This window comes from Theropithecus gelada, chromosome 1 (genome assembly GCF_003255815.1).
Source record: "Theropithecus gelada isolate Dixy chromosome 1, Tgel_1.0, whole genome shotgun sequence".
NCBI classification, from domain to species: Eukaryota; Metazoa; Chordata; class Mammalia; order Primates; family Cercopithecidae; genus Theropithecus; species Theropithecus gelada.
In genome coordinates, this window is record NC_037668.1 from 36,450,659 (window position 1) to 36,464,118 (window position 13,460).

Sequence of the window (13,460 nt, forward strand, 5' to 3'; positions counted from 1 at the left end):
ATCAGTTCACATCTCTGATTCGCATAAAGACTATCTTAATCCAGACCAGCTTTGAGGATTCTTTTTTCTTTTCTTTTTTTGAGTTGGAGTCTCGTGCTGTCGCCCAGGCTAGAGTGCAGTGGCACGATCTCAGTTCGCTGCAACTTCCACCTCCCAGGTTTAAGCGATTCTCCTGCCTCTGTAGCTGGGATTACAGGCATGCGCCATCATGCCCGGCTAATTTTTGTATTTTTAGTAGAGACGGGGTTTCACCATGTTGGCCAGGATGGTCTGGAACTCCTGACCTCAAGTGATCCACCCGTCTCGGCCTCCCAAACTGTTGGGATTACAGGCTTGAGCCACTATTCCCAGTCTAGACTAGGGTTCTCTAGGCCAAGCAAAAGGGGTGGTTAGATATTGGTTATATAACTAATAGTGACACCTCATTAATATTACAAGTTACTCTAGAACTGCCCAGTGTCATTAATTGGTTGACCCTGAGAGTAGGGAGTACATACAAGCCAGAAGTTCTCCAAGACTGGGCTAAAGGTCTGGGGCCAGACTATGACTTGGAGATAATCAGGTCTCAGGATCTCAGCACATTTCGGTGTATTATGTTATAACCTTAAAATGATATTTGCATTGGATTGAGGTGGAAGTCTGCCCTCCTGCCTTATTATTTTTTTCTCTCCAAGGTGAGGCAGGGGAGGTAGACCTGGATAACTTTCAAGGCTCCTTTCTAACCTGAGTGTTCTGTGAACTTCTGACTTCAGGTGAACATGATGACCTTGGCAGAACACATTATTGAAGCTACACCTGACCGAATCAAGCAGGAGAATTTTGTGCCCATGGAGTCCTCAGGATTGGAAAGAACAGACCCTGCCACCATCAGCAGTACAATGAGCTGGCTGGCCAGTTACCTAGCGGATGCTGACTGCCTGCCCAGTGCTGCCCAGATCCGGTGAGTAAAGTTACGGGGATCACTACGCAGGTTAGATTCCCGGATCTAACTGGAGGCAGGGGAAGCTGATTGTATTTGATGAATGCCGTGTCATAGCAGACCATACCAAGGAAGGAAGGAAGCACTAGGACAAGTTCTGTTGCCACTTTAAAGGCCCAGCTCCTATTCCTGCCTCTCCCATTATTATTTTTACTGCTATCAAAGCATAAGAGATCGTGTTAAGCTGGGTGCGGTGGCTCACGCCTGTAATCCCAGCACTTTGGGAGGCCAAGGCGGGTGGATCACCTGAGGTCAGGAGTTTGAGCCCAGCCTGGCCAACATGGTGAAACCACATCTCTACTAAAAATAAAAAATTAAGCCGGGCGTGGTGGTGGGCGCCTACTGTAATCCCAGCTACTTGGGAGGCTGAGGCAGAATCGCTTGAACCCAAGAGGCAGAGGTTACAGTGAGCTGAGATGGCACCACTGCACTCCATCCTGGGCAACACAGCGAGATTCTGTCTCAAAAAAAAAAAAAAAAGATAATGTAGCATAATGTTTCCCTGTAATTCAGTTGAAGTTTTCTAAAGGCAGTAGAGTGTACTGCTACTAGGTTTTAGTATTTAGCATAGTACTAAAGTCATGATAGGTGTTGGGTATGAACTTACTCAATCAAAGGACACTGGGTATGTTTAGCAACTTGCCTAACTGAATGGAGGCATGTTCCTAATTGCCCACCTGGCAGATACCATCTTGGTTCATTCATTAATATCTAATGGATTCATTAATATCTAATGGATTGTGCAATATCTATGTCTCCTTTTTTCTCCTCTTGTTTCAGAAGTGCATATAACGAGCCTCTAACCCCTTCTTCTAATACCAGCTTGAGCCCTGTTGGCTCTCCCGTCAGTGAAATCGCTTTCGAGAAGCCTAACCTTCCCTCCGCCGCGGATTGGTCAGAATTCCTGAGTGCATCTACCAGTGAGAAGGTAGAGAATGAGTTTGCTCAGCTCACTCTGTCTGATCATGAACAGAGAGAACTCTATGAGGCCGCCAGGCTTGTCCAGACAGCCTTCCGGAAATACAAGGTAAACTAGAACAGAACCTTCATTTTGTGACATTCTTAAGATCAGGGAGGACAGATGAAAGTCAGAATCGTGCAAACGAAAACACTGACCGTTTCTTTTTTTCCTCTGAATGTGTAGAATTTTTTTGGAAGTCTCCAATTTATGAAGATTCACTGTATAACATATCTGCGTGTGTATCTGCTTTGTAAAAATATTTTATTGTAAAATATTCAGAGCATAAAGTTTGTGATTTTGTCTATTTTAAAGCGTGCAACGTGGGGGCATTAAGTATATTCACAGTGCTGTGCGACCATCACTGCTACCCATTTCCAGAACTTTCTCAATCTCCCAAATCATTTGCTTTTAACAACCAGTTTTTAAACAGTTAAACATGAAATTTTTATCAAATGTTTACAAAGTTCCTGAAGCACCTTTGTAGAAGAGTTTGAGAAGCACGGTCTTCTCAGGTATCTGAGGCATAGAGAATTAACTGGCTGGGACAAGGGCCCGTCCATGGTTAGGCCAGGGCAGGAATGGAGCTCTCCTGGCACAGAACAGTGCTGATTTTTCTTTTCTTCTTTTTTCTTAAATGGAGTCACGTTCTGTCGCCCAGGCTAGAGAAGTACAGTGGTGCAATCTCTGCTCTCTGCCTCCTCCACCTCCCAATGCAGGTGATTCTCCTGCCTCAGCCTCCCAAGTAGCTGGATTTACTGGCACGTGCCACCATACCCACCTAATTCTTGTATTTTTAGTAGAGACAGGTTTTCACTATGTTGACCAGGCTGGTCTCGAACTCCTGACCTCAAGTGATCTGCCTGCCTTGGCCTCCCAAAGTGCTGGGATTCCAGGCATGAGCCACCGCACGTGGCCTTGATTTTTCTATTCTACCTTGCCATCCCAAGTACAATGTCTCTTTAGTATTCCTTAAAACACATTTCACGAGTTTATAGAATTTTTAATTAAAGTCGTTAATGTCACATTAAATAATTCTCAGAAGCTTTAGTAAAATAATATTAGCTAATAATGTAATGGTTATCACCTTGTCAACATACTGTTGGTAATGATATGGATGCCTATTATTCAGTTAATATAAAGTGAGGTGACCCCTCTGCTGCTAGGAGGTCACGACCTAAAGCAGGGGTTTTCAACTGGAGGCCTGGGGACTGCCTCCAGGCAGCGCCTGAACTCCGAAAATTAAGCAGTAAAGCTCTTCTGTGTGCATTTTTGGTGGGAAGGGGACCCATGGCTTTCTACAGATTCTCAAAGTAGTCTCCAACCACTCCCAAAAAGGTGTTAAAAGCCATTAATCATTGATCCAAAAGTGAAGTAGTTGGGGTTATCTTAGGAAAGACAGTTAAGATCTGGCAAGACAAATAGTACAATGCCTAATTTGTGAAATACTTTAAAAAGGAATATATTTTTAGTCTGCTTAACATTCCAAAATCATAGTTTTATTTAGAAGCAAGGATAGTCTGAGGTTTATTCTATAAATTCATTTTTCCTCATTTATAATTAAGTATCAATATTTTTTGGTAAACCTGGGATCTCAGCTCTGAGAAGGTGCATTAAATGAATAGTAATAAAAAGCTGACATTTCTGGTAGTTAATCATTACTGATTTTTTTTCTCCTTACTTTACCCTTAAGGGTCGACCCTTGCGGGAACAGCAAGAAGTAGCTGCTGCTGTCATTCAGCGTTGTTACAGAAAATATAAACAGGTAAACCTCAGTTTTGCACCACAGAAGGGAACTGTGCCCCACCCGAGGCCACTGAGGATCCTGGTGTGCAGTTTGGCTAAAGAGCACTACATCTAGTACCTCATTACAGAGACTTAATTTGTTTTTTGTTTTTTGTTTTTTTGTTTTTTTGTTTTTGAAACGGAGTCTGGCTCTGTCGCCCAGGCTGGAGTGCAGTGGCACGATCTGGGCTCACTGCAACCTCCACCTTCCAGGTTCAAGCGATTCTCCTGCCTCTGCCTCCCAAGTAGCTGGGACTACAGGCGTGTGCTACCATGCCCAGCTGATTTTTCTAGTTTTAGTAGAGTTGGGGTTTCACCATGTTGCCAGGCTGATCTTGAACTCCTGACCTCAAGTGATCCGCCTGCCTCGGCCTCCCAAAGTGCTGGGATTACATGCGTGAGCCACTGCGCCCGGCCAGAGACTTAATTTGAACTGCCATGATAAACAAACAAACAAAACAAAACAAACAAACAAAAACCAGGGGAAGCCAGACATGGTGGTTGGTGTGTCCCTGTAATCCCAGCTCCTCAAGAGGCTGAGGCCAGAGGATCTTCTTGAGCCCAGGTATCGAAGTCCAGCTTGGACCTCGTCTCTAAAACAAAAAGAGGAAAACAAAACCATCTGCAATTAGACTTGCACTGCAAAACAGTATTTGTCCACATTTTTGATCTTTTAGTATTATTACCTACCGGAGATACTGGTCTGATCCTAACACCAGTATCTTTGCGGGGAGGATCCATGGTCCAATACTTTCATAAACTCCCTAGTAATTAGAGAACTCTGGGGAATCCAGTGTGTGATACGGTGATTGCAGAAGGTAAATGCTGGCTATGTATTACCTTTGAGTTTGAATTACAGAAGGTGTTTAATCTTTGGCCATTTTCCTTTCAGCTTCTTATGTATTTTAAAATGAAGAATTGTTAAAATCTTTGAAAATCAGAAGAAGCCAGAACATCTTAAACTGCTTTTGTTCACCTTAGTTAAAGGTGCAACACAAATATCTGAGTACTCTTTCGTGCAGTATTACTGTTTGCAAACCAACTTGTAGGGTTATGGAACTAGTCAGATGGGAAAAGGAACTCATATTTTTGGGGCACCTAGTACATACTAGATTTTTTAGGTGCCCCATCTCATTTCCTTTTTGCAGTTATTTGAAGTAAGCAGTATTTATTTCCAGTTTACAGATGAAGCAGCTGAAGCTCAGAGAAATTACATGAATATGAGGCCTTTCTCATCATTGAGGTGGTTATAAAATATTAAAAATTGCCTAATGGAGTTTTGACTGGTTTGCATGGTAACATTCAGGCCTGTCGGTAGATTCTAGAACCTTTTATTAGATTGTGCTTTAGGTCGTTCTAAATTTTTATTTCAGGAATAATACGTTCTAATCTGTGTAACGGTCACATAGAAATGAGGGATTCTGTTAGCTTGTCATAATCCAGGACTTGCCTCAGTTTCTGATACGGGTTGCCGTTTCCTCAAGCTTCTCTAGGATTAAGCCCGATTAATAGGGGTGGGGGGACGTCTTCGGCTTCGAGCCAGTTGAGTTCATGATCCCGGAAAAGGAAGGTTTATTGTGCAAACGCTGACACCACAGTGCCTATAGCTCTACAGCAGGGAGCCGCCCGGGCGTCTGTTCGGTGAGCAGGCTTCCCGGGAGCACAGGTGATACACAGCATGAAGGTTTCAAGTCTGTGATTACAACAGGTATTGATTCCAAAATATGAGTTTGGTTTTTTTAAAAAAAAATAACGCTCCCCAGAAACTGTCATCTACAGCTAGGAAGACAGAAGGCATTATTTTTGGAAAGAGTAACAACTGTAAAACAAATATTTTGGAAAACGGAAGGCATTGATATAGCCAGGTTGCCTTTTTTTTTTTTCTTGGTTGGGAGTTTTATTGATTCTGGTTTTTAATTTCATTATATTCAGCAATCTAACATTAATCTTGTATTTTCTGTTTTTCCCCCAAGCTGACATGGATAGCCTTGAAGGTAATGATACTCCCAAGTCCTCTCACAAACCATTCCACCAGAGTCACAAACTTCACACCCATCACCAGCTGCAGGGAGGGACCATTAAGATGGCATGGTCATGGAGTAAACGTACCCCCCTTGCCAGGCCACCTGAGCACAGTGCGTCTGTCCTCTGGGGACCACGTGGTTATTCAGTTGGAGTGGGTTTCGACATTAATAACTGGACATTTTTTGGCTGGTGTTAATCCATCTGAGCCAGTTCCCGTGAGCCCTGTGGCCACTAAGGAAATACCCTTTTTCCCAAAGCACTTCACTATGGCCCGATGGGTCTGAGTGTGTAACGTGCACAGGTGGAGATGATGGAAACCACAGGGGCTCTGTAGGCTACAGTATTCTTGTCTTCAAAGGCTTTCAGACCAGTGAAAAGGTAAAGCAGGTCAGATAAGACCAAAGAAGTTTCTTGCAGAAGGGTCCGGGTTCTTGGACAATTCTGAGAAGTCAGTTTCCCTCCCTCATTTCACCTCCTCATACATCCAGAGATAGAGTTAGGCAGATACAGGGATTTTCTGGGGAATATTTTTCCTTGCAATGGTAAGTTGCCTTCTTATAAGCAAAGGGCTTCATTGCAGCTTCTCATCCCCGGAGTCATACTCTGTTTTCTTAGAAATTTGGACATAGCGTTTTAAGACCATGGAGAGCTCTGTATTTTTGGTGCCTAGAGACTGATGTTGAGGAGAATTCACCCTGGGCCTTCGTTCCTCACTTCGGTAGCTCTGCAGGGGGCTGGGTGGAGGGCTCCTGGCACTGCCTCCTGGTCCGCCCACATCACTGTGACAATCGTCCAGGTTTCACGGCTTCACCACCGTGTTGGTCTTACGAGTGTTCATCTTTTACAGGTTAAAATGGCTTAAAGGTGTCAGCGTTTCATGATAAGCCTTGTATTTGGGACCTTGTAACTCAGTCAGAAACTTGCCATGTGGAATGATAGTTAGAAACCGGGGGCTGACTGCTAAATAGATTTGTGTATGGTGGGAATTGGAAGGCATGAAAAAATGATGTTCATGTTTCAAAACTGGATAGGAAATATTAATCTGAAGCATCTAAAATTTTCCTGTCGAAATCTGTTTTTAGATTCATAAACGTTTAAGGGTATTGCTATTAAAATTTTTCTCCAAGAAGGGCTAAATATTTTGATGTTTTAGGGGAAAAAAGTATGTCTGAAGGCAACCCTTAAAGTAATAGTTTACATTTTGGAAAGGTAAAGCTTCCTCGTTTGCCTCTTTTGTGATTAAACCCTGAACAGAGAATGTGATAATAGAGGGGAAAAGCATTTTCTCTTCTTCCCTTCCCGGTAAACTCGAAGGATGCTGAGCCCATGCGGCCCCTGTTGTTACTGTGTTGCTTGTTCTTGTTTCCCCTGCAGTATGCACTTTATAAAAAGATGACACAGGCTGCCATCCTTATCCAGAGCAAATTCCGAAGTTACTATGAACAAAAAAAATTCCAGCAGAGCCGACGGGCTGCTGTGCTGATCCAAAAGTACTACCGAAGTTATAAGAAATGTGGCAAAAGACGGCAGGCTCGCCGGACGGCTGTGATTGTACAACAGAAACTCAGGTGGGTGGAAAAGAGCTCATGCAGTTAAAGCTCCCTAGGGAAGAGAACTCTGACTTCTTTGAAAGACTTGTCCTGGGCTGACATTGGAGTCCGGGGGCAGGCCTAAAGCATTGGCAGTCACTGTGTTCCAGAACGTTCTAGATGTGGTGGCTGTATACTGAACACCTGTGCTGAGTCTGGTTTTGAATATTTAGCTCTTTCTCTCTACATCCCACCCAATTATTTTGATATTGCCACCCAGTTTCACCTTAGATCAGAATTTGGCAGCACCAGTTTCTACTCAGAAAGTTACCACTCGATTATAGTAGTTTAGTCCATTTCCTTTTTAGAAGAAAAAAAAAAGTACAGCCCGCTGCCAGCACTCATGCAATTTTATATAAACATGCTCTTTGAGGCTGAAGGAAATCTGATTTTCAATGTGAAAATATAAAAACTATTCTTGGAGTTATTTCTAAACAGAACTTGTCCCCAGTCCTAATGTAACTGAAATGTGTATGATGCTACATTTGGATTAGAGATAAGACTATTCTTGGGGCAAATGGGAAATGAGTGAAATTGTAGAATTACTGCAACCTTGGAAGAGTAATTAGGGTTAAGCTGTTCCATTTTAGAGACTGTGATAAAAATGTTGAGCCAAGTAAAATACATTGATCAGAACATTTACACAATAACCCAAAGAGTGTATCAACTCCCGTGAATCACCTTCTAAACTAAGAAAGCCTCTCTAATGCCAGAATGCCTTTTGCAGCAAAATGAGCTTCTAATAAATTGTGAAAGAATATTTAAGTGGCATTTTATTTTCAGTCTTTATATAGTCTCTCTTGAAGCTGAGGGCGCCTGCACACACCCTCCTTTCTCCTCTAGTGATGCCTGGACTCGATACTATGAAAACAGCATACGCACTCGTTCCCCTTCAGATTGTATACATCTTTAACGTATGCTGTTGGCTTTGCTACATGAACTGCTTAATGCAGAGTCCTCTGTCACTGCTGACCAGTTTCGCATATTGGGCTTTACTGTGTCCTTCTTGTGACAATAATATTCTGACTTTTTCAGGAGCAGTTTGCTAACCAAAAAGCAGGATCAAGCTGCTCGAAAAATAATGAGGTTTCTACGCCGCTGTCGCCACAGGTACACTAGTCCTCGTTTATACATTCTGCTCAGGGAGAATGATGAAGCATCCCTGACCTTGTTAACCCTCACTAACTCCTATGTAAAGCTAATCCCCCTGCAGGTAATCAGGGCAGATGTCCCAAATTACAGTAGGGTGGTAGAGCTCTTTAAGTAGGGATCAGGTTGCTACCCTTGGAACGCTGGTAACCATGTCAGACAATGCTGTTTGAACAATGGAGATTCATACCCGTGTTTTTCTGTTTTAATCTGGGTGTGAGGTCAACTTAGTCGGACTAGCTTTTAATATTAAGTTTCTCTTTAACCTGCGATTGATATGCCACATTGCAGTATGTTCTTTGCTCTAATCCTTTGCTATGCTAGCGTGTGTCCAAAGAGAAAACAGTTTCTAGTCTCAAGGAAGGGAAAGAAAACCATGAATTCCAAACAAGTTTTCTGATGTAGAATTTCCACCAAATAGCTGGTGCCCTCTGCTGGTCATGTAATTGCTAACATCCTCTATTATTAAACTATCAATTAAAGCTGGTCCGTGATGAGGAACAGGAGAGATTGCTGGAATGCAGCTGTTCAGGAAAAGAAAGACATCTGAGATTCTGGGCATATCTTCAATTAGTAGGAAATGGGGTTCTGTGACCCCAGCGTTCTGTGGGACATAGCATCTTCTCATGGAGCTAAGCCAGAGGAATTTCTCTTTGTTCCTCAAATTTGAGCTTTCTTTATGAAGACTAACATCTCTACTTAGATTGCAGAGGGCTGGGGAAAGTGGTTTGTGTTCTTTATCCAGGTTCATATTCCAGTCTGACGTCTGTAACTGCGGCCGTCTGAGCTGGGTGTAGACCACCTTCTGTGTGGTTGGGTTGTTGCTCTGTGTGTCAGGAGCTGTGCAGTTTATAGAACCAAACATTAAAGCAGGCTCTTTAATGTCTTATTTCCTCTTCCTATTTAATTCTACCAAAAGTCCTAGTATTCATATTTAATTGGACTCCTTGGAGGTTTCATTTTGCTTTAGTTTTTCTTACTCCTACAACCATCTGATTGCTAGCTTTGAAAATATCTTGCCTTTAAGACTTAATAGGTTTAATGGGTTATTTGTACTTTTACTTAAATTAACAAAAGAATTTATTTTTGTGACCATAGAAGGAAACATGCACAGCCACTGCATTAGCATCATGAAAACTTAAAAACAGTATTCACTAGGATAGATGGTTTTCCCCAGCTACAATGCCGTGCAGAAGCCAGTGTTCACTCGCCCTGTGCCTCAGCAACATTTACTTTCCACCGTGCGAGGATGGGAGATTTTTCACCATGATAGCTGATGAGTAACATACCAGTGTCAGTACTCTGAAATAGGACGTCCTGTTAGAAGATGCATCCCCAAAATGGGTATGGCTCTAAGATCATGAAATTAATTCTGCAAGCCTCACCTAAGGCAGCCTCTTTTCTTTATTGTTCAGTCGTACCTTTTACGTAGCAGGGGACTTAGGACCAAATAGAGTAGTGGATTTTCTTTATTTGGTGAACAGATCAAGGACTCACCTGGGCCCTTTTCCTTACATTCTCCAATATGTTCATAGTTCCTTCCTCCCTTTTCCTCTTAGACCTGCAAAATGCAAAACCTGAGCAAGACCCTATCCAGCACTAAAACCAGTAGACTTTGGCCACTTTGAGCAGAATCACATCTTCTTTCATGACACTGTGGTTGATACTTTCCAGATAGATTTTATTTTCAAGAAAATTACCTTAACACCACTGTTCTTTAGGCCACTTCAGACAAACCAGAATGTCTGCAAGTTAAGTTGTGCTAGACTTTTTCCTCGTTTCTTCTAGCCTGATCCTCAGACTTTGCATGAATGTGTGGGTAACGTAGGAGCAAAACTGCATAAAGTCCTACACTCGTCTCCCTTTCATGTTTGCCAAAGCTGTGTCCTGTGTTTACGTTGAGAGAATTAAGAGAATGAGATATTTAAACAAAACATAAATTCATGAAAGGTTGCCCCCACAAAGTAAGCTGAACAAAGGAGTCCTTTCACTTTTGTTTTTAGAGTTCTCTTTCTGTAAACTGGTAGAGAAAAATTTCATGAAGATTTTTGCCTTTCTTAAGTGTATATTTTAACTTGTAATAACCTCATAAGATGGATAACAAGAAGGTTCATTATGAAGAGAACATCAGATATGGGCTCTGGATTTCTCTGCATTAATTGGAATGAAATAAAAAATGTTATTGGCTCTTGACCATTTACAGTTCAGATGTTAGAAAAATAGGCAAATTTTAATCACCTCTGCACTAAGATCAGTATTCACTTCCCATTTCTATATATTCCGTTAATATGTTCAATTAAGGATCTTGAAGAAATCCTAAAAATCTATCCTGGAAGTTTGTTTTAAACTCGTATTTTCCTTAGGATGTGTGTAATCCTATTTTCATTCTGGGTCGAGTTATTTAATGTTATTTTAAAAGAAACTATCTTGTCTGTTGTCCCTTAGAAGCATTAAAATCTTATTAAGATAGAAAATCTTGGCCGGGTGCAGTGGCTCATGCCTGTAATCCCAGCACTTTGGGAGGCCGAGGTGGGTGGATCACTTGAGGTCAGGAGTTTGAGACCAGCCTGGCCAACGTGGTGAAACCCTGTCTCTACTAAAGATATAAAAAATTAGCTGGGTGTGGTGGTGCACACCTGTAGTCCCAGCTACTTGGGAGGCTGGGGCAGGAGAGACTCTCTTGAACCTGGGAAGCGGAGGTTGCAGTGAGCCGAGATTGCACCACTGCATTCCAGCCTGGGCGACAGGGAGAGACTCTGTCTCAAAAAAAAAAAAAAAAAAAAAGGAAAACCTCATATGACACCCTCTCAAAAAGGTAGGTAGATAGTAGCTTCAGGAATCAGTCAGAAGTGTCCCATTTCTAAGTCATATGACCCCAATTTTTTGAGACTTAAATTGGTGAATTTTCTACCTACTCATTTCACATACCCCCACCATCACTCTCCTTTTCTTTCTTTCCAAAAAAGAAACCATGTTATACTCTTTTTTGTTGAAATAAAGCTATTTATAAGATTTCTGTTGTGACCCTCACGTGCTAATAGCTCTCTGGTGTTGTTTTACTGTCTAAAGCCCCCTGGTGGACCATAGGCTGTACAAAAGGGTGAGTTTAGCTGCCTGCTAGCCAGTTTCTCTTCTCTTCCATTTTCAGTATTTTGCTTTTTGCTTGCTTGCATGGGGCTGCAGCCTAGGTATGCCAGTAAGTTTCACATCCATTTTGAATGAAATAAAATCAAGTAAAAACTAACCCTGATTACTAACACTGCTATTTTACATGACAGGAGAACAGTCACATACATTAGATGTACAAATGCATGAGTGAGTAAAAGGGAGGGCCGTTCGAAACCACTGCAGGGCATGCCTAGGATGTGGTGGAGGAAGCCTGGGGACGAAAACAGGGCTGGTAGGCCACGTACCCGGCCAAATGAGGCTGTGTTACATGAAAACACTCAGCAAGTGGCTTTCTGTGATTAAGATAATTTGCCACGTGAAATTTTCTCCATGACTGTTTTGTCAAAATGTCTAAAGCAAGGAGGCTCACTAGGAAGTGGTAGTAGGGTTTTTTTTTTTTTTTTTTTTTTTTTTTATGAACCTATTTCTTACTGAGAATGGCTGTTTCCCTATACCCTGCTCCTGCGGTTGCATTTTCTAAATCTCCCCCTCCCTGGTGCTGTGAGGTAAGTCAGTGTATGAGGCTGCCCTTTCAGAACAAACCCAGGACATTCATTGTAAAATAGTGAACTGGCCTTCCATCACTCGATGGTAATGCTGAATAACGAAAATGTGGTGTAAAATGTCTTCAGTATTTATATTCTACATGACAAGAGTAGGGATTCCAATAGGCTTTGAATTTTAAAGAGATGACAATGAGTAATTTTAGTTCCTGAGATTTTAGAATATGATGCCAATTTGTAAGCAGGGCAAAAGGCAAAAGTCTCCCAGAAACAACTATAATGTGTTTGGGTTATAATCAAAGATTTAGCGTCAGAGAACTATTTTTTCAAAGCCAAGAATAGGCTAGGTACGATGGCTCATGCCTATAATCCAGCGCTTTGGGAGGCTGAGGTGGGAGGATCATGTAAGCCTGGGAGGCTGAGGTGGGAGGATCATGTAAGCCTGGGAGGCTGAGGTGGGAGGATCATGTAAGCCTGGGAGGCTGAGGTGGGAGGATCATGTAAGCCTGAGAGGCTGAGGTGGGAGGATTGCTTGAGCCCAGGAGTTCAGTGCCAGCCTGGGCAACATAGGGAGACTCCATCTCTACAAAAGATCAAAAGCTAACCAGGCGTGGTAGGGCATGCCTGTAGTCCCAGCTACTCGGGAGACTGAGGTGGGAGGATCATGTAAGCCTGGGAGGTTGAGGCCGCAGTGAGTTGTGATCATGCCACTGCACTCCAGCCTGGGCAACAGAGCGAGACCCTGTCTCAAAAAAAAAAAAAAAAAAGCCAGAAATAGAATTTATCAAAATCTAATTAATCTAAATTCACTTGTTTCTTATATATAATCTTAAGAGAAAAAGTGAGTTGAAATTATAACATGGGAATTCTATCAACTCGACTATATTCAGTGCCCCCTCTCCTTAACCTTACACTAATACTTTATTTAGTCATCTTTAAGATTTCTGAGAAAAGGTCATAGTTCAAAAAATCTCGTAGCAGTTTTAACTGCTAATGTTTCTGGACATATGATTTCCCATCTAACTAGACTTATGTTGATGCTAATCTTTATTTATTATATTTTAACCCAGGAGTTGGCAGATGTTTTTCTGAAAGGCCAGATAGTAAATACCTTAAGCTTTGTGGGCTGTACAGTCTGTCGCAACTACTCAGTTCTTTTAATGTAGCAGGAAAGCAGCCACAGACAACACATAAATGAATGGCTATGACTGTGTTCTAATAAAACTTTATATATACAAATAGATACTGGACTGGATTTTGGCCCACAGGTTGTAGTGTGCCAACTTGATGATAGAATAATTTAG

At 42.1% G+C, this 13,460-nt stretch overlaps 1 protein-coding gene across 20 annotated transcripts in view; it reads left to right on the forward strand.

Annotated features, from left to right (window-relative positions):
* The window catches only part of CAMTA1 (calmodulin binding transcription activator 1), a 969,422-nt gene that overhangs the window by 943,393 nt on the left and 12,569 nt on the right, over positions 1–13,460 (forward strand). For 6 of the 20 annotated variants that reach the window (XM_025367744.1, XM_025367751.1, XM_025367815.1 and 3 more), the window contains 6 exons: positions 753–940; positions 1,760–2,006; positions 3,631–3,702; positions 7,122–7,315; positions 8,372–8,446; positions 11,555–11,585. In XM_025367744.1, coding sequence (XP_025223529.1) covers positions 753–940; positions 1,760–2,006; positions 3,631–3,702; positions 7,122–7,315; positions 8,372–8,446; positions 11,555–11,585 — 807 coding nt within the window. Of the gene's footprint in view, positions 1–752; positions 941–1,759; positions 2,007–3,630; positions 3,703–5,695; positions 5,717–7,121; positions 7,316–8,371; positions 8,447–11,554; positions 11,586–13,460 lie in introns of all 20 variants that reach the window. The other 14 variants (XM_025367778.1, XM_025367734.1, XM_025367838.1 and 11 more) reach the window with 4 other exon arrangements.